Source organism: Hakea prostrata, chromosome 6 (genome assembly GCF_041222555.1).
Source record: "Hakea prostrata isolate BN-2017 chromosome 6, UWA_Hpros_2, whole genome shotgun sequence".
Lineage (NCBI taxonomy): Eukaryota > Viridiplantae > Streptophyta > Magnoliopsida > Proteales > Proteaceae > Hakea > Hakea prostrata.
The window spans coordinates 34,978,796-35,004,173 of NC_142605.1; the positions used below are offsets into that span (position 1 = coordinate 34,978,796).

The 25,378-nt window shown below is 37.1% G+C and overlaps 3 protein-coding genes across 3 annotated transcripts; 2 read left to right on the forward strand and 1 right to left on the reverse strand.

Annotated features, from left to right (window-relative positions):
- The first annotated feature begins 2,396 nt into the window (after positions 1-2,396).
- LOC149013615 (RING-H2 finger protein ATL5-like) lies at positions 2,397-6,147 on the forward strand. Its single transcript, XM_089160154.1, has 4 exons — positions 2,397-2,831; positions 2,937-3,129; positions 4,282-4,379; positions 4,829-6,147. The coding sequence occupies exons 2-4, from the start codon at positions 2,971-2,973 to the stop codon at positions 5,172-5,174; spliced, it is 603 nt and encodes a 200-aa protein (XP_089016280.1). The 5' UTR covers positions 2,397-2,831; positions 2,937-2,970; the 3' UTR covers positions 5,175-6,147.
- Positions 6,148-6,999: 852 nt separating this feature from the next.
- On the forward strand, positions 7,000-17,270 carry LOC149013616 (Protein kinase superfamily protein). Its single transcript, XM_089158894.1, has 9 exons — positions 7,000-7,200; positions 7,296-7,449; positions 7,712-7,802; positions 7,892-7,966; positions 8,046-8,134; positions 8,973-9,091; positions 10,113-10,253; positions 16,387-16,463; positions 16,960-17,270. Exons 1-9 carry the CDS (start codon positions 7,095-7,097, stop codon positions 17,104-17,106), a joined length of 999 nt encoding a protein of 332 aa, XP_089015020.1. The 5' UTR covers positions 7,000-7,094; the 3' UTR covers positions 17,107-17,270.
- Positions 17,271-17,673: 403 nt separating this feature from the next.
- On the reverse strand, positions 17,674-21,411 carry LOC149013617 (uncharacterized). Its single transcript, XM_089157740.1, has 6 exons — positions 21,276-21,411; positions 20,614-20,769; positions 20,126-20,512; positions 19,934-20,010; positions 18,231-19,142; positions 17,674-18,138 (listed from the first exon to the last, which is right to left on the reverse strand). The coding sequence occupies exons 1-6, from the start codon at positions 21,409-21,411 to the stop codon at positions 18,136-18,138; spliced, it is 1,671 nt and encodes a 556-aa protein (XP_089013866.1). The 3' UTR covers positions 17,674-18,135.
- Positions 21,412-25,378: the final 3,967 nt, after the last annotated feature.

The following is a 25,378-nucleotide window of genomic DNA, read 5'->3' on the forward strand; positions in this document are numbered from 1 at the left end:
ATTCTTCTAAAACCTGAAATTCATGGCACTTCATCATTGGAGTTTCTGGACTTTCGTGCATTTTATGCATTCATCTTGCTTTGTTGCGTGAACTTGGCCAAAAACATAAAAAGAAATTGGAGAAGTTGAGCGTTGGAGATATACCACCAATGGATCATTCATATAATATCAAGTCTTGGTTGTTTTTTAGGTTTTTGGTTGCAGAGATGAATACTTTATTGCAAAACTCATCAAGCCTAAATGCCAAATCAGAATTTGATAATACATAGACCATCATGGGATGTCTAACCTCTTTTCTGTTGAAATTTAAAGTTTAACCACACAATTGTTTAAAGCATTACACTCTTGAATATCTAGTTTGGAATATTCATACCGTTGCTTTTAGTTAGGTTCTACAATTAATTAGACACTCCTACAAAGACCTATTACGTAATTAATCTGATAGCCTATATTAGAATATATATTGGGTATAATTCAAATACCTAATCCATATTTGAGTATGACTCAAATACCTCAACATTTCCAACCCAACTGATAAAAATAATTCTTTATTTGCTAAAATAAATACATCATATTAGGCACATCCTCCCTCCCATCTCTCTTCTTTCACTCTCCATCAATCTCATATTACAGGTTTTATTAGACGTTATGTGTTTTCTTGGGTCCTAACGTGTCCAAGAAAAAGGATAATCGCCAAGGTACTCCGTACTCTACAGGGTTTTCTCCTGCCAGAATGCTACATACCCTGAGCTTCAACATTTAAAGCCTTTGGGCAGATCGCAAATTCCATTAATTGTTGAGTGTGTTGTCGACCTTGCACTTGAATGAGCCTCTATCCCTGCTCTTAGTACATCAGCTATCTTTAAAACCACTCGATGGCTCCCAGATTTCCTTTGCAATCTAGAACACTTGAAACTCCTCTAGGGTTATGTTATTCCAAAATCTAATTAAGGACCACTTGGTTCTCTCTTGGTCCAAATCCAACTCCTAAGGACAAAACAAAGGTGAAAGTGGGCCGTGTCTCAAGACAAGAAACCATCTCCAATGATTAAATCAGTAAATGAAGAAACATCAGTCCTCCTAGAAAGGAAATAATGTCCAAGAAGAAGAAGAAAATAATGTCTTCTTGGAGTGGTTGCAGGTGAGTAATGGCTGGAGATTAAAGGTTCTACCTTTTCACAATGTAAAGTGATGGTATATATAGCTGGTCCATGTCTCAGAAGAGAGTAGACGCTCTGCAGCCTTATGATATCTTTGTTTTAAAATTAAGGGTGGTGATGGCCTCTCGAACGTAGATTGATCAACAAGTCAAGGAGTTGATTTGCAATATAGCTAAAGGTAATATCATCAAATCAAAAGGTTAGCTTCACGTTGACATTGATGTGACATCAATTACCAGTTGGGCAGACAAAACGTGGGGCGCTGCACTCAAGGGTGGCTCGAGCGAATGAGAAGCTACCTTGTCGGCAATGAGCATTTAATGACTCTCAGTACAGTAAATGTTGAAATTAATGCAGTGATTGACGTTTGAATGAAGATACGTTTGATCCTTCTTACAATGTCACTTTGGCTGATAAATCCTAATGTGACAAATGGGTGTCACCAAGAGACTCACTTCTCAGCAAGCATCCCCTGGAGAAGTGCACAACTAACCACCTCTAACCAGATTTGAGTCTATAGAACCGACTAGAGTGGTTTATTTCGGTTTAATGGCTTGAATAATGGTGGACGTAACAGTTCCATCTTGCGGGACATGAAACCCCGCCCTGCCCTAGGGCACTCCTTGAAATGCCACGATGTCAAGGTTTCCATAATCGAGAAGGTTAGGCAGGTCGTAAGATGTGCTTGGGTGAATGTGGTTCATCTTTGAAAATTCAACACAACTTTGGGGGTATAGTGGTCACTTTAGCCTATAAGGATAATATAGTCATATGAAAAAAATATTTAGATTTTAATGGTTAGTGATGGTATTAACGGGTTTTTGTAAAGTTTTGATTTGAAAGGAGGTGTGCTCTGCTTACCTTTTACAATACCCATTCCACTCTTGCCTTCTAAATCTTTATAATTGGATGTCAATACTTGTAATAGCTAAATTTCTCAATGAATTTACCAATTCGTGATTTGAATCATAACTAAATTTTTAAGAAATTGGCCAAAACTGATTTGGCTTAAGCTGAATTATTGTCAAAAGAAATTGGATCGATATTGGTTCAAAGCCTTTATGCATTAATATCGAAGACACTCGGGAGCTACTGGCTAGGTTAAGATTATTAAGAATATTTTTCTTACCCAAAAAATAAAATAAAATGTAAGATTATCAAAAAACAAGACCAAAAATAAAAAAAGGGTGGGAGGAGAATTAGCATATTGCCGCCAAAGATTATCCTTGTTTCGTTTTATTACCATTTTTGGGTGATCCAGATTCCAGAGAGAATGGAGGCTCTCTTTCACTCACCATTTTTGTTTTTCTCCTGTAAGTATTGCCGCCAACTGCGAGCTCACAATTCTGAGTTCTTCATGAGTTTCTATCCAAATTAGCGGGTCCCTCTTGACCCCACGAATGCGATTCCAAGTTTCCTACGACAAGAAAACGAATTTTCTCCTCCTTCCCATCCATTTCCCTTCCATTACCCTTCGCAGCCACACCTTTCATTCATGACTCCTTCTTGAGCCAATACGTTGAGTCGATCCAAAGATTTCCTGATGGATTCTTAGTCTAATCTTTAGGTTTTTTTTTTCAATCCTTAGATTCAAAAACTTCCCGATCATTGAAAGATTTCACTCTATCCTTCTGGATGGTAGAGTACAACTCGTTACCTCTTAATTGTGAGGTGTGATTCTTATCAGTAGCGAAAAATTCTATATGGTTGTTGTTGTATCGAAGACTTTTGACATGGGTTGTTCTTATAGTTTGTTCTTCTTGAATCCTCTACTAGGGTTGGATCGTTGAAGGTGCGTTTAGGCTTGGCGATGCTGGGTTCGACTATGAATCTGACTACTATTGTGATCGGGTTTGGGATGAGTGCGACGTTTATTGTGTTTATCTGCACAAGACTCATGTGTGGGAGGATCCGACCGATGGATTCCAGACCAGTGTTCGAGTTGGACGGCGTGGCTGATCTTGAACAGGTATGTTGGATTCTGTTTCTTGGGTTTTGGCATCTGATCTGGGTATTTTCTATTTTGATGTTGGTTTCTGCTTCTAGTTTATGCTGTCCGCTCTGTCGGGTTATGCCTGAGGGAATCCGTTCGATGTGGGTACTTGCTGAGTGGTGTCCTCTGCATACCATGTGTTTGTTAGTTGGATCCATGTACTCCCCGCCATCTTGTTCTCTTTTTCCAGATTGCTTAGAAACTTGAGCTACCAGAGTTGTCTAGCTTCTCTGCTTCACTGAAGGCTTTTAATGTCGCCCTGAGTGTGAATGTCTGTGTTAGTAATGTGAAACGGATTGATGAAATATTGATTGAAGACAGAAAAGAAGAAGCTAATACATTTGAATGGGGACATTTACCAATCCAGAGTTTCCTCAAAGTCTAAATTTTTTTTCTTTCTCTTTTTAGAGAATTCATTACATGCTTTATTTCTTGTACATTTAGGTGGAATTTGCTAGAACGCCCTCACTGAGGAGACTTAAACACATTTATGTGATGTTGAAAATCTCATCAACACTGGAGGTTATCCTGTTCTCCAATACTGTATGGAATTTGGACTGTTTAAACAACCTTTAATTATCCTTGTCCTAGTTGCAAAAGTGTTCCTAGACACCCTTGGTTTGAACATTGTTATGGTTTTGGAGAATTGTATCTGAAACTGTCCCCATTTTCAGGATGATCTGAAGCATAAATGAAACTAAAAAATGTTCCAAATTTAAACCCAGTGGTGAATGTTTGGTTGTGAAGTTTCTTTGCCTTGGCAAATCAAGAACTACCTCATGACAACTTAGAATATAATATTCCTTTGAAGAACTACCAATCAGTTCAAAATTCTTCCACCTTTAAATGGGCACGAATGGCCACATTTCATTACTAAGCATGAAAAAGGCACAACTTTCAGATGGTTCCATTACTTTCGCTGTTTGAGTTTTACTTGCTGCATTACACTGAAGAAATCATCTGTCATCCAGTATGCTGATATTCAGTAGACAGTTGGAAGAACTAAACAAATTTTGTTTCCATGGTCTCACTGGATTTTAAATTTGCATCATTCTTTTTTGTTTTCCAATTGAAATTGTTTATGTTTTGAGGTCTGAGGATTTTATACTTACTGGAATTTGGTGACAGTCGGAGCATAGAATGAATGGCCTTGAATCAGTTGTAGTCGCAGCAATTCCCACAATGAAGTTCAATAGTGAGGCTTTCCGCTCAGTTGAAGATGCACAGTAAGTCTTTTTCACCCCTACCCTTTGCTGCCCAACCCCCACAACACACCGCTCAGTTGAAGATGCACAGTAAGTCTTTTTCACCCCTACCCTTTGCTGCCCCCCCAAAAGGGAAAAAAATAAATAAATAAAATAAATAAAGAAAAACCCTAACACTAAATGGACTGGACTGGGTATGCCCATAATATCTCTCATCATTTCTCAAGCAGCATGGACAATTTCAGTTAAGGGTGGAAAATTTGAAGGTGAAAAAGAGTAATGAAGCTGCAGACTTCAAATTTTAGCATGTAGTGTCCTTCCCCTATTCCCACTTTTCCTGCAAGTTTAAGTGAACTATTCATTTCAGGATAAAATTACAAAAACAAAGGATATTGTAGGAGTATAACATCTATTCTATTTTTCTTGAGTTTCTAGCTTGCAATAAACTTGTCGTCTTTTGGCTTCTGTAGGTGCTCGATATGTTTAGGTGAGTACCAAGAAAAAGAAGTTCTACGAATTATGCCAAAATGCAACCACAATTTTCACCTCTCCTGCATTGATATATGGCTACAAAAGCAATCAACCTGTCCTGTATGCCGCATTCCATTACGTGATTCAGTTGGAATAAAGAATGTGAGACCACCGATGTTTGGTACTGCTCTAAACTCTGTGGATGGTCCAGAGATTGTGAGTGACCAATGGCAGATCCCTGACTCCAGAAGTTCAGAGGGGAATGGAGGTAATCAAGGCCACCATGAATCTGTACCAGGAAACTTAGAAATTAACATAGCAGAAGGAGCAGAAACAAGGAGTTAACGCAAAACAACAAGAAAGATGAATTAGGCTGGATTTTTTTCTTTCAGAAAACGATGTACATTTGCTTCTTGTCAAGGGTGCTCATGTACAAAAAGGTAGACAATAACCAGGGTGTTTTCTAGTGCCTGGTCTGTTGTGACTTGTAGGGAAATTTGACAGATCTGGGTCTGGAAGTGTTGGAACTTTCCATAGAGAATGTGTGGTGTATGAGATCTCTCATGTTTCATCGTTAATTCCTTGTTCTCTGTTTGTATTCCTAACACTTGGTAAGAAGCACTAGCTCATTCTATTGGTAAGAAGCAATGGATGGAAAAATGCAGGCTCTGAGGAAAAAGAAAACGTGGGATCTGATTGTCTTACGTGCAGGAAGGAGGACCATCAATTGCAAATGGGTGTTTGTGGTTGGTGCTATTATTCACATTCTTTTTGCATTCAGCAGTATTTTCAATTCTGAATGTGTTATTGTTGTGCTTGTACAAGACATTCTTTTACGGTCAAATCATAATTCATGCTATTGTTTAGGGAAACATGGTGAAAGTTCTTACTCTACACTGAACTTATATAGCAGATGTTGAACGGTTGGATTTAAATAGAAATCAAATAAAATCAGAAAAATGGTATCATGAGTCATGACCTTAAAACCCATTTTGGAATACGCGGGGAATGTATTTAGATCTTTTTTTTTTTTTTTTTTTAATCCAATTTGTACTGTTAATTAAATTTAAAAATGATTTGTCGAAATTCTTGCTTCTTTTGATTGGATGTCTCAAAACCTTTGATTCAAGAGTATTCGATGGAATTTTACCAAAAAAGAGAAAAGCAGAAAACAGAAAAACCGTATCCAAGGGGATGAGATGCCCTACAAAGGACTTGGATGATTGGATCATCTCTCTTGATTGGAAATGCAAGGAAGTTTGCTTACACTTCTACAAAATTAGGTAGAATACATAAATAATAAAAAAAATTAAGAAGAATGGGACCCACAGTAGAATTGTGGAGATTTTTGTGGTCGAAAAATGTGCAAGGAGCACAAATATTAGGATCGCAGATCCAGACTCCCCTACAATGCCCTCTCCAGTCGGAAAATGCATGGGAGCAGCTTTGCTCTGAGTAGTCCAGGGCACAGATTCTAAGTTGGGTCCAGACCTGTAAATGGATAGCCGAAATCCGCCTCTGAATTCGAATTCGTATTCGTTTACGGTATTAGTATCTGAAAATTTTCTTATCGAAAAATATCTGTATCTGTTCGCTAAGCAACCGGATTCGGATTTGGATATTTGTTTATCGGATGGTATAATATCCAGATAAATTTTATCCGGATAGAGTAGAGTATTTAACATTTTTTCATTAAAAATAGATGATAATCGGATTCAGATATTGGTAATCGGATTCGGATAGCGGAAATTAGAAATTTATAATAAAAAATATAAAAAAATGACAATTATCAATCAATAATCGGATATTTTATCGGATCAGATTATTACGGATATCCAATAAAGTTTCGGATTTGAATTCGGATGCCTTCTCTAAATTTTTGCCGGATTTGGATTCGGATAGCGGATTTGCTGATCGGATTCGGATATTGGTGTATCCGAGCTGAATCCGGTCCATTTACAGGTCTAGTTGGGTCTATATTAAATTTGTAGCGTTAATATGACCGGTCTAAATTATATAAATGAATGTTGAATGACTAAGATCTGGACTGCTTGGAGCAGCGCTGCTCCCAAATAAAATCTGCTCAGCCTATTTACAAAGACTCAACAGAAAGTGAAAGTCGCACACGTCAGTTGCGACTTCACCGAATTGCCAGCTGTCTGGCATCGTGGAACGCTCAGGAACAATCGCGTCACCGGGCCAGCGAACGAGCTCGGACTTGGGTGACTTAGTTGAGGCTGACAGAGGCGCAGAGGAAGAGAGATAATGGTGCTGCAGGTGGAAGCCCTCTCCTTCTCTTGTTCATTCTCTTCCACTCGTGTTGTTCGTCTTCCTTACATAAAATTCCACGCCTATAATAAACCATTTTCCAGTAAGTAGTAGCGTATTTCACTTGTTAGTCCACTTTCCTCTTCCTTCGAACTCTCAAATGGAAGAAACAGACTGACATGGTGTTTTTCTTGACAGTGGCAGCAAAAGCAGATGACCCAGTGCGTGAATGGATTCTTACAGAAGGAAAAGCTAAGGAGATCAAAAGGATCAGTCCTATCGGCGGTGGATGCATCAATCTCGCAAACCGATATGATACTGATGCTGGTTCCTTTTTTGTTAAAACAAACAGGTAATACCATAGTACTTAAATGTTCATGGGTACTTGAATTAAGTGTTGCCTCAAGAAGTTGTTTATCACATGACATCTGGTTAATTATTCAGTTTTTCACTCGTAATTGTGTTGGATTAAAGTGTAATAGGAACCGAACATTGCCATAATTTCCATCCACCACTGTCATCATTAAGTTTATCCTCCTAAAAAAAGAAAGCGAACATGTACTGCTTCACCAAGAGAAAAATCATCAACCCTTTGTATAATGACAATGATGCAGGAGTATTGGGCCATCAATGTTTGAGGGAGAGGCTCTTGGATTAAGGGCTATGTATGAAACCAAAACAATCCGTGTGCCTCAGCCTTTGAAGGTTTGGACTTCTGTTTTTCCTTTTGGTTGATAGAGCAATTTGTCCAAGATGCCAACGGATGTAAACTGATATGCTTTTAAGTGTTGTAGGTGGGAGCATTACCACAAGGTGGTTCCTATATTATTATGGAATTCGTTGAGTTTGGTTCATCCAGAGGCGATCAGGTGATGCTGATGAATTGTCATCCTCTGGTTGAGGTAGTAATTATATGACATTTAATTAATTTAGACTCTCTGTTCTCAGTCAGTTTTAGGAAGAAAGCTTGCTGAAATGCATAAAGCTGGAAAATCTGCTATGGGCTTTGGTTTTCCTGTGGATAATACCATTGGCAGGTGATTTTTATTGCATCAATCTCAAATATCACTTTTCATCTGTGTTTGTGGATGTGTTTCCTTGGGGTATATTCTCTGCCATAAAATTTATATGTTATTCTACTGCATCATCCTGTAAACGGATCAGATACAGCTCAGATACACCAGTATTTGTTTCTGAATCCGATACGCAAAACCACTATTTGAATCCAATTTGATAACTGGCAAAAATCTACAGAAGGTTTCCGAAATTCGAATCCGGAACTTTGTCAGATATCTGATAATTACCCGATCCGACAAACTGTCTGATTACTAATTGCTGATTGTCATTTTTCGATTTCTGGTTTCCCATTTTTTATTTTCTGGTTGCCGATTACTGGTTATTAGCTCTTTTAGAGAAAAAAAATAATGTCTAATCTGATGGTTTTCCCATAGTTTGTCCAATTGGCTGTGGATAATTTGATGAGTTTTAGGGTGAGTTCATCCTATTAATTAGGCTTAACCGGTTCAACTTTAGTGAGGGTCAAAATGTCACTTGAAGAGATACCATTTAGAATTTAAACAAAAAAATTTACTCCAACCGGATAATATTCTAAGAAGATATTGTCTGAATCTGAATCCGGTTGCTTGTCGGATGGATATGAATATTTTCGTGTAAGAAAAATTCCAGATTCGAGCACCCTTAAATGAATATAATTGCAAACTCGGAGGAGGATTTCAGCTATCCATTTACAAGTCTAACAGCAAGGAATGCCACTAGATGGTCAGAGTATCTGCTATTATTGATTTTTTGTCAAGCAATTGAGCATATGATCTTGGCTTCACAGTGCTGATGGTTTCAAAGGTTTTCTTGAGTCAGTACTCCACAGATAAACACTTGGTCGTCGGACTGGATTGAATTTTATGCAGAGCATAGATTGGGTTACCAGCTAAAGTTGGCTCAAAAACAATATGGTGACTCCACTATCTATGAAAAAGGTATGCAGGTTCATCAATGTCTCCTTTATAATGAGTTTTCATACTTGTTCACATTCAAGTGAGAAGAAACTATTGAACAAAATCAATGTCAAGGCCTCTGTGACTGTTACAGAACGGTGTCGTGGGTGGAGTCCAGCTGGACAGTCCATCACTGTTACAAATAAAGTATCTCGGGTTGTCCAACTGTACTTTCCAGCTTTGTTTGTATTATCTATTATACCTCTCCTGTCCAGCTGTACTATCCAGCTGGACAGGAGGGATATAATTGATAATACAAATACAGCTGGACAGGAGAGATATAATAGATAATACAAACACAGCTGGACAGGAAGGATATAATAGATAGTACAAACACAGCTCGACAGGAGGGATATAATAGATAATACAAACACAGCTGCACAGGAGAGATATAATAGATGATACAAACACAGCTGGACATTACAGTTGGACTACTCGAGATACTTAATTGTTACAGTGACAAATAGAACTATCTTTTTTTTTTTTTTGGGGGGACCCATGATGTTATCCAGTTTCATTTTCATTGCCTATTAGCAATCATAAGGGATAATGTTGAATAGTGATTGCATCGAGAGTAAATAATCTTATCTAAGGACTGAATTATTACTGTTGAAGTGGTTATGGTGGTTGATGCATACTGGAAGTGGTAATCATGATAAGCCCAGAACAAAGGAATAAAACACTGATTTTTTGAAAGAGTAGACTGATTATATTGCATTCTAAACTTTGTTCCTTGAATATCAATTCATTTTCCTTTTATGATCTACAAAACAATGAACATCCAAATATGTAGAGACAGCAATTTTTTCTTTTTGAAACCAGCCAACATGAAGGCACCACAAGAGCATTACATAGCATTACTGTTAAGTACCTTGCTCTCCTTTTCAGCATGTTTGGAGTTTACAATTGCATGTATCATCTTGTGCCCGTGAAGTCAAGAAATTTGCTTGAAGATGGGATTTTCTTCAATATGACGTTCTTTTGCTTAAATATTATGTAACAGGTCAAAGACTGATGAAGAATATGGGACAGTTGTTCGAAGGTGTTGTAATTGAACCTTGCTTGCTCCATGGTGACTTATGGAGTGGGAATATCACCTCAGACAAGAATGGCGAGCCTGTTATACTAGACCCAGCATGTTATTGTAAGTTTAAGTTGGTTCAGATTACCGTGTTGGTACTTAGATACTTCATCTCAGGTACTTGTCTTCAAATATTTGAGATCTGCCTATGTTTACTCATATCACAATGCTGGTTTTTCTTTGTAATGTGATGCAATAAAACTTGAATGAGATTCAGGGTGTCTTACCCTTTTAGTCTCAAAGGGGCAAATTGGAAACTTTTTTAGCTTTTTTTTGACATCTTAATAATGGGGCTCATCTTTGCTAGGGAGCATTAATGTTGGGAGCTTCTCATTTAGCCTAGGATTCTCAAATTTTCACATTTTACCCTGGCGTCATTTCTGTGAGAATATTGTAAAAAAAGTTTGCTGAGGCTCTCTTTAGTTAGGTGTTATAAAAGAAACTTTTGTTTGATTACCGAGGCCATTGTATAACTGAGTCGAAGGCATAACATGGAAGCTAACAATCCGTTTGGTATGCATTCTAGGTTGATAAAGAAATTGTACCAATTTCAGACTTAAGGCCAAAATGCATTTTATTTAGTTACTATATTACTATGTTGTTGAGTTGTATAATTATTTTTGGTATATTGCATAGTATCTGATGTAATTTTACTTTACTTCCATTTTAACCAAACTGGACTCAAAGGGTGTTAATGTCATGGGAGGGAAGACATTTGCTATATTTCTCTCAAATCTCTGAATGAAAACAGAGAGAGAGTCATTTGTTACTTCCTTAAAATTGGTTCTGGTAGCTCTAATTAGAAGTGGTAAATTTCTAGTGATATCCTGGAACTAAAGTACGAGATTAGAAAAGTTGATATTGCACTTGCTGAAAATCAATTGATTGTGATGATTGGCGTAATATGAAATTCTGTCAATGGAATACAGAGATCCCCTTTGGCCCTTTCAAATTTGTGCTCTGCAAGAAGAGCCAGAGGAGGGGACATGGAGATTGGGTGGTTAAGTCTTGAATAAGATTGAGATCATAATTCAAGGATTAAAATGACAAAGTTCAATGGGAACATCTAGCAGTGGTGGAAAACTGTGACCTCTTATGTGTAGAGCCAAATTCTTGTCATAGATTCTTAAGAATGTGGTTGGTTACCTGATTCCATGGATTTCAAATGGAATCAGATTGGAGATGGATGGAATCGTGGTTCATAAATTAATTGTTTGGTTACCTGAATCTGTGGTGTCCCATTTTTTGACGCATGTGATTTTCTCAAAGATTTTCTTCCACCAGGTAGCAGTGATGGAAAACTGTGACCTATTATGTGTAGAGCCAAATTTTTGTCATATATTCTTAAGAGTGGGGTTGGTTACCTGATTCCATGGATTTCAAATGGAATCAGATTTGAAATCCATGGAATCGTGGTTCAATAAAATTAAATGTTTGGTTACCCTAATTCTGTGGAATGAAACCTGTGGATTCATCCTGGAAAACTGTTTGGTTACCTGATTCTGTTGAATGAATCCATCCTGAATTATTCTGAAAAACTATTTTGAAGGTGTGGGGGGAAAAAAAAACCAAAGGTGTTTTATTCTAATAAGAACCAAAATCCAAAGGGATTCATCGAAATAAAACATGTAAAAGCCACAGTATTAATAGCACTATGCCAAATTTATGTTCTACTAACTGACCTCTAATATACAGCTAGATAATGTATGACAAAATACAAAGGGACTCCAGTGGAATAATAGTGTACAGTTTCATATTGATCAAGCTGTAAATGAAAATTTCATTTCTTCCGAGGACTTGAAACTCTTAAATAGATACTGAAGAGTAAACCTTAATAAAACTTCCAATTTGAAGACATAATACCAATTATTTCATTCCTTCCCACTCCAAGTATTCACTGGTTATAAAATGTTCACGTTATAGTACATATCAAACTTCAAAATCCAGCATCAAATACATATAAAAAGGGTTACTAATTAAGATATTACCGAGGGCTCTTAGCCAATCCTCTTTTTAAAGCCTTTGAGAAATTATGAAGGCAAGCTCAAGTGCTTGAGATGCATTCGGTCTTGGACTGCAGTGTGGTAGTGAGAGGAAAGATCATCAGAGCTTCACTCTCATTTTCTCAGCTCCCATCCTAGTTATCACAGTAATTCTTCCTGGCTTGTTCTGTGGGTTCAGAATCTCAATGAACTCCCATCCTAGATCTTTTGGATCCATTTTATCGTTACCTGCATCAATATCACCAAATCAATTTCCTCTACCCAACTCCATCTTTATTAACATGCAAAAAGAAATCCATATGGTATCACAGTTCAAACAATATTTAGAAAATTCATGTAAACTACCATCCACAATGGATAAAAGAGGTAATTTAACTAAAAGGAACCTAGTGAATTTAAACATAGTGGATCAATTCAAGAAATCACATGAAGCACTAAGTTTTGTACCCTTCAAATATGACCTAGATGTTTATACCCACTGCTTGTCTTACTCATGACGGGTATGATGCCTTCAGTAGTCTTTAGAATCATCATATTTTTGTGAGGACTGAAAGGACACTATTGGTTGCTGGTCTTAGGCTCTTAGTTATGACATTATCAAGAAAGTCCAGGGGCTTAGTTTTTGTTTAGTAGTTAATGTCTCCTTCACCACTTGAAATACAGTGACATTATCTATATTGGTCAGGATTCTCTCTCTGTTTCACATACATATACACATAGCATGCTCTGTTGTGAAGTCTGCTAGCACTTTCTCTCTTTTGGTGTCTACACCTTTGGTTCACATGTATGGAAGTGTGGTCCTCTTGCACTTTTTTCTTGTCTTGTTGGCTGGGCAACAGAAAAGAAAAAAAAATGATGCTTGGTGTGTGAACTTGACCACCACTTCCTGTGGACTGAAAGCCACTTCTTTGCCTCCTATCATGGGGATTATATCTTTCTTTTTGGTTGATGGGACCTTTCAATCTGTTTAATTTCTGAAGCTAGTGTTCCTTGGATCTTATTTGACTGAACCAAGCTCATCTTTTCTACCTTATAAATACCCAAATGTCTTCAAGGAAATAACATCAAAGAGACCAGAAAATGGGTGAAGTGAAAGAAACTGAAGCTGTGGCTCAGATCCCTCTTCTCACTTCATGCAGTATGGGAAAGTGTGATCTTTCTCATAGGTCAGTGACACTAGTACTGAATTTTTTCTTTTTCTGTTTAATTGGTACCAGAAAAGTTGGAAGACTATAGCACTGCTTGGTTTGCTTGTAATGTTGAATTATGAACTGCTTTTTTGTAATTTTCTTGAGGTTTGAAAAGTGAAGGTTTGGTTTGACAAGATTAAATCTTTTAATGCTTTACTGCTATTGGTAAATACTCAATTTTGATGAACTTGATTGTACTCAGTAGGGTTTTTGCTCTGAATTCTAATTTAGAAACAGATCTTAACCTGAAAATGCTGGGAATCAATTTGGCTTTTTTCAACTAAGTCAGTATAGAATGTTGTGTTATTGTTTGACGAAGTGATGTCCTTATTAAGTAGCTATGTTTTCTGGGTTATAATGATGTCCTCTGTTTTCCACCATGTAATACTATTCTTTAATTTCATCTAGCAAGTTTTTGCTTAAGAACTCAAGTTTTAGTTTGGGTTAGTGAGAGCTATTTGTAGGAACTAAATTCACAGGTTCATAACTTCAAGAATATCAACAGAGGAATCTAAAATGGTAGGTGCTGATGATTAAATTCTAACTAGATGCAACCACATGGAAATCAAAGGAAAATAAAATACCCAGGAGCAACCAAATAGGTTAAAAATGTATTGAACAAACAAAGTTGTCAATAAGAATCTAAACAAGAAATAACAATCGCTAATGTTTTTCATTTATGTCAAATTTCTTGCGGAGAGGAAAAAGAAAAAATTTAAACAGGGACGAGGGGACCTCTTGGGTTTATTAGCTTCTCAATCTGTGACTCCAGTAGTAGACTAACTTTTGTAACAAACTATTAGAGTTACTTTCAAAAATGAAACAGAAGATTTGAACTATCTTCTCATACAAACAGAAGAGACTCTCACATGAATTTACTCCTCAGAATCACTGGTTGCATTCTGTTTCTGAAAAACCCACTTTAGCAGATTCTCCCAGGCGGTATCTACACATGTATTCACCACATTAGTAAAGTAAAAACCATGATGTATTCATAAGGAAGATGAGAGAATCTAAATGGGCAAGAAAAACACTCATTCTTTTCATTTATCTCAAATTTGTTTTGCGGTGCTAAACCAAATTAAATAGTGAAAAAGGATGGAGAAATGCAAAACCAGGACACAAGAAGTAAAATCTTCTAATCGATTCGTTGGGTTAAGAAGTTGAATCCAACTTTTTTTCTTTTTATGGGGAGGAAAAATAAACAAGAACAACAAAGCGTCAAAGTAATGCTACACTATTGTAGATTGAAATGCACCAGCATTTCCACCATTTCGTTTACTTTTATAGATCAACAACGGAGATCTTCAGTTCTCCTTAAACATTAGAACGACCTATAAATACTCTCCCTAAATGTTAGATACTAAAGATTAGAAAATGGATACAATCTTACCTTATCTTTTGAAACCCTAAATCGTGAGTTCATTGAGAGTCTATGAGAACCTCTTCCTCAACTTCTATCTTTCTATGTCTCTCTCTACTCTGTAGGTCGAACTCCTTTGTCGAAGTATACCGTGGTTGAAGGAAGGGGGAAAACTCCACAATGAACTGGTGTTGTTGAAGGAAGGGAAGAAGAACTGTTGTCATTGAAGGAAGAACACTGTGGTCAAAGTCTCGCTCGAATGGAAACCGGATAAAACGTGAATCTACGGATTCACCGCTTTTTATACGAGGGGTGAATTCAGCGATTTCACCTCAACCCCAGGAATCCGTGGATTCCAATTTTTAGGGTAAAGGTGGGATTTCATGGAATCATGAATCTGTAGATGTTTCCTAACCAAATTGTTTTAAAAAGTAGATTCATGAATCTACTGCTTTCAATTCCATGGATTCACCTAACCAAGCGTGCTCTAAATGCATAAATGAGGTTATCATGCACTTGAGGCACCAATGCATGAAAATGGAAAAACGGAAAAAAGTGTCAATTTAAAGTTAAGGCATATCTGTAGGACTATATGTCCAAAGAACACTCAAGTATTTTAAGTAATTTATGATGATTATCAAAATATCTATGTATAGAGAATGTGGCAAAGAATGGAAATTTTGATTGAATGACCAGTTCTTTTATTAAATCTAAATTTTGCAGTAGGCTTCTTTTTGTAATTGCTGGTGGATAACTCAAAAGGGTCTCATGTTGAAATGAATTGCTCTTTGGAATTTGATGTGAGCATAGTGTTAGTGAGATATTATGTTATTGTCCCTCAAGTATCCTTCTGATATAAGATTTCATTCACTGAAAATGCTTATAGCTGAGTAGAGTTGAGCTCTCTATTGTGAAAGCGAACTTCATATATAGTTGGCCTTGTGTCCATTATTGGTTGTGATTATGGTTTGAATGATTAATATATAATGATACTCATGTTGGGAGAAAAAAGAAAGAGAATTTTCAGGGATGGTTTTTGAAATCTGGAAAAGAAGTAATAAGTCAACAGAGGAAAGTGAATCTGAAGTAACAGTTGGATGGAGACATCTGTTAGTGAAACGTCAAAATAAGGTCTTGGAAGTCGTAGATAAATATATTAATATAGAATTAGGGGTGCTGTCTAGACTTGGTACATTCAAGTTTTTAAGAGTTATAGGGTTGGAGGAACACAAAGACATGCTGGATTCGGGATGTTTATAGGCTGGGCTGCATGAGAAAAATCAGAGGGATCCTCTACTTGTTAGGGTAGAGGTCTGTGCTCCCCTCACACCTTTCCACCACACATTAGGAGGGTCAATCTCTAAATTCTGTCAAGGAAAATCAGATGTGCCCCTGAGTGGGCCCTCTCCTAACGTGTGGTGGAGAAGTGTGAGAGGAGCATAGACTTCTACCCATAAGGGTAGAGGAACTGAGAGGATCTGAACTCTACAAAAAACATTGTTCCTAGGAATTGTTTCTAAGCATGTGTCTGGTATGATGTTTTTTATTCCTTGTGATGAAAACTTTATTTATTTTGAAGATAATAAAGAATGTAATCAATCTATTTACTATTTACTCCTATTCTTTGTACCCCACCCCAGATGGACATAATGAGGCAGAATTCGGGATGTCATGGTGTGCTGGCTTTGGTGGATCCTTTTACAATTCCTATTTTGAGGTATCCTTATTCCTATCATTCCCTGCTGGGAGAAGCTAAATTACAAGAATGAAAATGTTGGAGGCCTTGCTTCCATCCGTATTCATTACCAGTTTATTATATTCGTTCATGTGATAATTTCTTTTTATGTGCTTTTAATTCGACATACAAATTGTCATACATTTTAGGTCAATGAAAATAATCATAATAGATCTTTCTTAAAGCTAATGTGAAAAACTGCATTTCTCAGTTCAGTATTATGTTAGTTTTCTAAATTGGATTTAGAGTTGATGCACATGATAAGTACTAGTCTTATCCATTGGTTGAATAATTCAGATGGTCATATCTTCCCCTACTCTAAAAGAAAAATGCTGAAAAGTTTGGGGAAAAAAATAGTTTGATGACTGATGGAAGTGAGGGGAAGAATCTGAAGATGGACTGATTGTATTTTGCATGCTAGCCCTTGGAGCTCACATGTTTAACTTTGTTTCTTCTTTCCAACCTCTGTGTTTTGCAGGTGATGACCAAGCAACCAGGATTTGAGAAAAGGAGAGACCTTTATATGTTATATCATTATTTGAACCATTACAATTTATTTGGTTCTGGTTACCGATCATCTGCCATGTCTATAATAGATGACTATCTACGGAATTTAAAATCATAAACGTTGAGATAATATCTATGACCTTCTTGTATATGTAAATTCTCGATAAGCTAACTTTTATTCCCATTTGTTGTTGTATACTTCAAATTTTAGTCTTGGTCTGAATATTTGAACTAGGATTTGAAAGTTTGATATCTTTTTGTATCATGTTTAATGAAAATGAAAGAAGGGTAAAAATCTTTTCTGATTTGCTCTTTGTTTGATGTTCTTAATGAACAGTTATAAAATTACTGGTTTCCTCTAGTGATAGTGGATGGTGATTGAGGGTCTTTATTTATGGTAGAGACCTCCGACTTATTGGTAATTGGAATGATATCTAAATCAAATAAAGAGGAAAAGCAATATGTGACTGTTAACATAGATGGAAAGATTAGCTGCACTAGTATGGAATGTATTCAAGTAGAAAGGAAAGTTCACATTCCTGCTTCACGGTTTATAATTCTAATCCATTCACAGTACTTGGTCCAAGTATGGAAAGGATATATGAACAAAACCATACGGTGCATGCTGTTACTTCACTGTTGATAATCTAATCCATCCAGAGTATCTGGATGACCATGCATTAACTATGAACAAGGTAGGTAAGTGCAAACTAGTGCTGCCCTGTTGATAATTCCAAACAACCCACAGTATCTGGATGCTTATAGTCGTTAGCGTGAAAAGGAAATATGAAGAAGACAGGTAAGTGCAAGTAGGTGCTTCACTGTTGATAATTCTAATCCACCCACAGTGTCTGTACAGACTGTACTTCGAAGCATAGATGTGCCAAAGAAAACAGTGCAGAAGTCTATTGTTCCTAATTTTTTTCTAGTGCTAGCCATCAAGAAAACCAGGGGAATTGAAAGATAAAGAACAAATTAACCAAAAATATTCCAGAATCCCAGTTACAGGTACAGGTACAGGTACAGTCTCTCTCTCCTAGTTGCAATGCTTATATACATTGGTTTATGGAAGCCTGGTTTAAGCAATATGTACACCATCTGCGTCGTTCATATTTAATCCAAGATCCCCTGTTTCTCAAAAAGCTTCTTACTGCGAACAAAGATCAATATTTCAAAATGGTTCCAGCTTACTATGTAATGTACAAGGACTAATTTTGGATGAAATGAGCATTAGAGAGTTACCTGATTTGGCGACTGATTTACTGGCATGAACATTATTTCGCTGAGATAATCGTCACCAAATGAGAAGTTACTGAAGGAGGAAATGTTTTCCATTGACTCTAATGAAGTATTAACTTCTCCAGCCCTGATGCCATTTTTCTCTTGTTGTTGTTGTTGTTGTGACAGAGGTGGTGGTGGTGGAGGTGAAAACAAGGATAATTCTTGAACTACATTAGTAGGGATCGGCAAAAACGGAGTCATGCTTGGGAATTCAGCAGAAGAAATTGGTCCTTGAGGCACCAATCCACTGGATGGAGCTAAACCTTGAAGAATCAAGTCACTAGAATAACCAAATCCCTGGCAAGCATAAGCAGGATGAGATGAGCTATGGGGCACCGACCCACCAATAGGAGCCAACTCCTGAGGCATCAAACTAGTGGTAGAAGAAGATGCCAGCCCTTGTGGAACATAGTCATAATGAAATGAGCTTTCAGGCACCAACCCAGCAATAGGAGCCAACTCCTGAGGGATCAAACCAGTCGTAGAAGGAGAAACCAATCCTTGAGAAATATACTCAGGATGAGAAGAAGTGACCCCAGCAATGTCGACTAGGGGTCTTTTTCCATTTCGGATCTCATCCAGCCTACTGTAGCTGCAATTGATCACATTTGAGGCCCCTTGACTAATGGGCATTTGATTGAATCCATAGAGATTTGCATTGTTTCTCATTTGGATTCCAACACTGTGACCATTGTAAGTAGGCAAGCTAGCCCTGTTGAAGTCAGAGGCAAGCTGCTCCTTTCCTACATAAGGTCTCAGTGGTCTATTATCACTTGGTTGCCCTTTTCTTTTATGAGGTCTCAATGGTCTCCCGGCACTTGGTTTACTTGTTTGACTTGTTTCTTTGGCTCTCTTCAGAAATTTGCGATATTTCTGCATCATACATCAACAAAAGAAAATACCAAGTCATATTATATACAGAAATCTTCACAAATATTTGCAACCACTAATTCTATCTCTAGTGGATAATGTAGTAAGGTGGATAATTTGTTTTTTTTTCATAGAATAAATAAAATAACTAGAGTTATATGTCAATCTAATAACAACAACCATAAATAGCTATATATGAATGCAGTTATACGTTACCACAATTATAGATAGTATTTTTCATATCATTCAATTTATACGAATACGATTGCGGTTTTCAATTAACGACGCTAAATATGCTATATACGAATACAATTGCGGTTTTCAAAAACCGACGCTAAATATGTTATCGCCACTTTGCGATATTGTTTTCTTGGGGATGTAGGGGATACACACAAAAAAACAAAAACCAAAAGCACATTTGAGCTCAGTTTAAATAATTGTGGTCATAAAACATATTTTGCTACTCCTTGAAGACCGCTACCGTATTCCTCCTTTGCAATTGAAATAACTTCAAGAGATAGTATGCCTATAAATTGCTTGCAACCTAATCTCTAGTTAATTTAGGGATATTATAATTTATATGAATATGAATGCGGTTTTCAATTACCGACGCTAAATATGCTATTGCCACTTTGCGGTATCTTTTTCTTGGGGGGTGTGGGGGCATACACACAAATAGAAACAAAAGCACATTTGAGCTCAATTTAAATAATTGTGATTATAAAGTTGCGGTCCTTGAAGACCACTACCGTATTCCTCATTTGCAATTGAAATAACATTGAGGGATAGTATACCTGTAAGTGACTTGCAACTTGATCTCTTGTTAATCCAGGGATACTCATTTCTGCTAGTATCTTGGTTGGTACAGCCCCTAAAAAGAAAAAAACATCACCATAAAAAAAAATTCCAATGAGAACAAATCCAATCGAAATGTGACATGCAAAAATGAATGAAATGCTTTAAACGTTGAAAATGAATTTTCTTACTATGGAAGCCTATTCGGTTGATGGCCTCTAAGAACTTCTGGTGAAGCACACTCTTCCAAGCCACCCTTGTCTTTTGTATAACACTATTATCCTCTATATTTTGCTCCACATTTTGATTTTCACAGGGGTTCATTGATTCTTGTCTCAAGTGTCTTCTATTGTTGGAGTTTGAAGACTCGCCATTTCCCTCTGATACATTTCCAGGTGCTGGTTTTTCTAAATTACAACACGCTTGTTCCATTATCATACTTTCATTCCGTTTCTTCAAGTACAAAAATTGCCAAAGGTTACTAAGATCACATGAACTTAGTGGTTTTGTTAGATAAAACGAAGCCCCATTTTTCATACATCTCAAGGCAACAGCCTCTTTGTCGCTGGAAGTCATCACTGGATCAAAGAGCTAGATCTTAGTCCTTGAACTTAAATACATAAAAATAAACCTAATATATATATATGGGGTTTTGGTGGAGGGGGAAGAGAATACTTACAAACAATGGGTATATTAAATTCATCTTTAAATTGCTTAAGAAGGGCAATCCCATCCATCCCAATAAGCATATCAAGATCTACAAGGATAATGTCAAATTCTCCTTGTCTTTCGTGAAGCTCGTCTAAAGCATCAGCCAACCATGTGACAGAGACAACTACAATGGAAAGGAAGACAATTAATAAGCATTAATTGTTACAACTAAGAAAATTAAGTACTATTTGTATCATTTCTAATATTGCCAATTTTTAAAAAATCTGAAGAGTGAACATGTAGTCATTCTTCATGGCAATTCCTTTCAGGTTCCTTAAGATATAAAAAAAAATGACCTTAACATGTAACATTATGAATGCATGAAAAATTTATATCAAAAAGCTTAAACCAAAAATGCACAAAACTTCATGAGTGGGGGATAGATGAGAAACTACAATGTAATTTCTGCATGAACAATTTAATAGAGCCCAAAAGTACTCATAAGCTTAACAATCCAACCACCTAAAAACAAATTAAAAAAAAACTGGAGGTGTCCATATCTTTCAATAATAAGATTGATGTGAAAGAGATCATCTAATCAAATGATCCTAGTATTATTTGTAGAATCAGATACCAAAAATGTTTCAAAAAGGGGGGAAAATGAGAGAAATTACAATATGCTTTCGATACCTTCACAGTGGAATGACTCAAGTGCTTCTTCGACCATTTTACGACATATTGTATCTTTATCCATAACCAAGACCTTCATAATAGCACTGAAGGGCATTGATTTACTTGATTGAGCTACCAAGGATGTTTGGTCCATGTTTGACCTTGAGGAGAAGAAGCTTTTATGAAGAATGTTTCTTTGCAATAGGGGGAAGAGGTTTCAAAAAGACGCTACAGAACTCACAATGAGAGAGAAAGTGAGAGAGCTGGTTTTATAGTGTCAGGAGAAGAGAAAGGGTGTGACTCAAAGCAGAAAGTAAAAATACAGCGCCCACAATTTTGTTTGCCTGTTTTGTAATTTAATGTCTGATACTTTTGGGCATCGAAAAAGTTCTTAGATGATTCTAGCTAATGCAAGAGGTTGTAACATGTGGAATGATATGTGGGTAGAACCTATGAATTTAGATGTAATTAATGGAAAAGCAAAATTAGCAATTTTAACTGGTAGAGGATTGGAATACCTTTTATGCCCTTTCTTTCTTGGTCATGTTTCTTCTCATTTTTGGGTTTGGGAAATGGATCAGTTACTTCCACAATTAGATTCAATTCATCATTTGGAAAAACTTAGTTCAGTTAGTGTTAGATTGTTTGATGTTGTTACATAGTGTATATCTATATCTCATTGGGGTTTCATGGGTTTCCATCAACCTTCAAGAGTGTGTGAGAGACTCCTCTAGTTCTCGATGGCTGAGTTGGTAATTATCTGGGCTTTCAGGGTTTATATTACATGGGCATGCACACGGTGACCAAAAGTAAAAAAAAAAAAAGTTAACCACACGGATACCGGATACCGGATACCATACCACTGTCCCAGTAAAACCACGGTTTGACAGTAGGTAAAAATTGAAAAGTAAAACAACGGGTGGGGAGGGTAAGAAAGCATGCGCAGAGATATGGAATAATCCGGCGGTTAACCGTTACAGATACCCACGTGTCTACCAAACTCAGAGGAAGATCGGATCCTTGTGAGTTCGGATTAGTCAATAGTTATCCATTTACTTAAAATTAATTAGCCATTAAAATGTGAGCTGTGCAGACATTTATGATTCATTTATTCCTCGCAAATTTATGATTCATTTATTCCTTGCAAATTCAGCTCATCCACTCTCCCTGATTCTTCATTCAGGTGTGTACCCATGACTTTGGGTGTGCGTGTGCCAACCCATGGTTTGGAGGTTTTGTAATGAATGTTTGGATTCACCTAATTAAAATATTAAATATGCCTCTCTGCATATCGATTCTTTTAGAATCAATGGATCACTTCTTCATTGATTATCCTTTTGCAAAGGCAGTGTGGTTTGGTAGTTCTATGGGCTACATTGTTCTTCCATGTGAAAGTTCTTTTCATGTGGTGGAATCGCGTGCGAGTTGGGAGGTTCTTAGCAATGGATAAAAAGCTTGCATGTAGTTCATTATCTAGATTTTCCTTATTGTTACGGTATTTTTGGTGTACACGTAATGATTCTGTGCCACTAGAGTTGCTGATGGAAATCCAATGGATGCAATTTTAGAGTCTCAACTGGAGGTCTATACTCCCTTCACTTTTCCTTCACATATTAGGAAGGAGACCCGCCACTGGGAGACTCACCTCTGATTTTTCTTGTCAAATTCAAAGGTGAACCCCCTAGTAATGTGTGGTGGAGAGGTGTAAAGGGAACACAAGCAGGGTGCAACAGTTCGGCGAAATTCGCCCGTCTCGGTGGGGGTGAACCGAAATCCACCATCAAAATGACTTTACAATATGTTGTTGGAATATCGTCGATTAATATCGCCAAAAAATCAACGATATTCCGGCAATTTGGCGATATATTGGCGAGACGATGGCTGTAATTGTATTTTTAAAGGAAAATCATTTTTACCTTCCCCTTATCTTTCTCCATTTCAAGTCTCAACTATCGTTGGTGTCTCATTCTCCAGTTGTTGTTCTATATCTATTTGTGGTATACACAAAAGAAGTTCATAGGAGAGAGAGAGAGAGAGTTGCATTTTGACTTGTGGGGGAAATTTTCGATCTATTAAGTGAAGATTCATTCCTATGGAGGTCTTCTTAATTTTTGAACTGCTACACCCTGATATTGCCTGATTGCAATAGATGACAGAAGTCACCGGACTTCTTCGTGAAGAAGATGAAGTGATGAATATTTAAACCACACACGTGGTTCATGGAGAACCATGGAGTTATATATATATATAAAAGGTAACCATGAGTATTGACATGAATTGCAGGGATATTTATATTATTTTATTAATTTTTTAAACTTCATTTTGTAGGTAAACTTTATACGTATGTGAGTGATTTGACTATATGACATATGAGCCAGTAAATGTCGGCGAAATATGGCGAGATTTCGCCGGTTCGCCAAATCCCGGCGAGATTTCATACCTTAGGTTTAGGTAAGGATGTCAATGGGCTCAATGATTCGAGTTGAGTCGGGCCAGCCTTGAACCATAATCCCTACCCTAGAGACTAAAATTGAAACCTAAGCCCTACCCAACCTAGTCATGGTTTAAAATCTCCAAATGTAACCCGATCCAGACTTGGTTTCTCTAAGCCCGGCCCCCCTAATTAACCATGATAGGGTCAGATTGGCCCTAGTTTACCCTAACCCAATTTTTTTTTATCACTTCTTATATCAAGTGTAAATTTAATAATTTAACACACTCAAACTCGCTCATTTTCTTATTTATAAACAATGGATTTGGCTAACACATTACTTACAAGTTACAACAAAGGCATGGTAAGTCTTCTTTTTATACAAAAAACGGGGGTAGCACCAAAGGAAAACTCAAAAAGGGATCAACTCAGCCTCTAGGATCTCCTTCAACTCATAAGGGGATCTGGAAAGAAAACTGAAGGCGGATCACGAATTCTCACCTTCCGATAACCAATCAGCCGATTTATTACCTTCTCTACCAATATTAATGAGAAAAAAATGCTCATCTACGCCAACAAGACTGTGAACCTTCTCCACTATATTCACCAACCACCATTGCACTGTAGCATTCGGCTACAACATAGAGACTGCCTTGGAAGAATTTGACTCAAACTACACTAGCCACGCACCAAGATCCATTGCCATTTTCACCCCTCCCGGATGACTCTGGATCTTTGTGCTCCCCAACAGCTTTACAACCACAAAATACACTGGAGCCCACAGGTGGAAAAAATGACATTTTTTTTTCAAAATGTTTTCACCTATCTTGCATTTTTTGTAGTTTACATGGCTGAATACTGGTGTGTTTACTATTGAGAATTTGATATATATAAATATATGAATGGGAGATAGACTTTCTCCATAAGGAAAATAACCTGCCTAAATTAGAAGATTATAACAGGTAAACTACCAAAAAAGCAAGATATACGCAATTATATTGTAAGGTTGCCATTAAAGACTATTGTGGATGAAGGAGTGGGAAAATTGCTCATAGAAAGCGATTGTGCAATGAACTATATAAATGGAAACACAAATCCACTGATATATCTTTCTAGTCTTGTGCTGGATGTAAGTCAACTAGGTAGCTATTTGTCTCTTAAATTGTTCCTTGCACAAGATCGAGATGTGGGCTTTTCTATTCTTGGGCCTCACAATAAATTGTTGACTAAAATATTAGAAGCTGATACAGATCCTCTCCACCCACTTCCATAGTCCACCTAAATTTTTCTCTCACAATCCACTTATGTCAGGCCACCCAGGCCTACCTGTGTTAGGTGAGCTGTGAGGGGGGAAAATTGGGCAGATGGGTGTAGTGGGTGGAGAGGATCTGGACTCATTTGAACCAATGGGCTTCAAACTCTCACAAGTGAAGCAATTACGATCCATATGATTTTGATGACTGCACAGAATATGGGCATCAACTCTATCACTGTGCACTCGGGACAGTTTTTTGGGTAGAAAATCTAATTTATTCAAATAGCAAAACCGTGGAAGTAGCAAAAATCTACAATCTAAGGAGTGAAGATGGATCAGCCGTGCTATTGAGCAACTAGGCCTACCCTCTGGCTAAAGGATCAACCACTATGTTGGCTCCTCTACTATATACTTTACTTTGAAGGTAATTTGGAT

Excerpts from the sequence above, each read along its gene's own strand:
- LOC149013616 (XM_089158894.1), top strand. The coding sequence starts at position 7,095 with ATGGTGCTGCAGGTGGAAGCCCTCTCCTTCTCTTGTTCATTCTCTTCC. Across the intron at positions 7,803-7,891 it reads GTGTGCCTCAGCCTTTGAAG|GTGGGAGCATTACCACAAGG; the intron begins GTTTGGACTTCT and ends TAAGTGTTGTAG. Across the intron at positions 10,254-16,386 it reads ACTAGACCCAGCATGTTATT|ATGGACATAATGAGGCAGAA; the intron begins GTAAGTTTAAGT and ends ACCCCACCCCAG.
- LOC149013615 (XM_089160154.1), top strand. The coding sequence starts at position 2,971 with ATGCTGGGTTCGACTATGAATCTGACTACTATTGTGATCGGGTTTGGG. Across the intron at positions 3,130-4,281 it reads GCGTGGCTGATCTTGAACAG|TCGGAGCATAGAATGAATGG; the intron begins GTATGTTGGATT and ends ATTTGGTGACAG. Across the intron at positions 4,380-4,828 it reads CGCTCAGTTGAAGATGCACA|GTGCTCGATATGTTTAGGTG; the intron begins GTAAGTCTTTTT and ends TGGCTTCTGTAG.
- LOC149013617 (XM_089157740.1), bottom strand. The coding sequence starts at position 21,411 with ATGGACCAAACATCCTTGGTAGCTCAATCAAGTAAATCAATGCCCTTC. Across the intron at positions 20,513-20,613 it reads ATTTAATATACCCATTGTTT|TGATGACTTCCAGCGACAAA; the intron begins GTAAGTATTCTC and ends TCTTTGATCCAG. Across the intron at positions 19,143-19,933 it reads AAGTTGCAAGTCACTTACAG|AAATATCGCAAATTTCTGAA; the intron begins GTATACTATCCC and ends TGTATGATGCAG.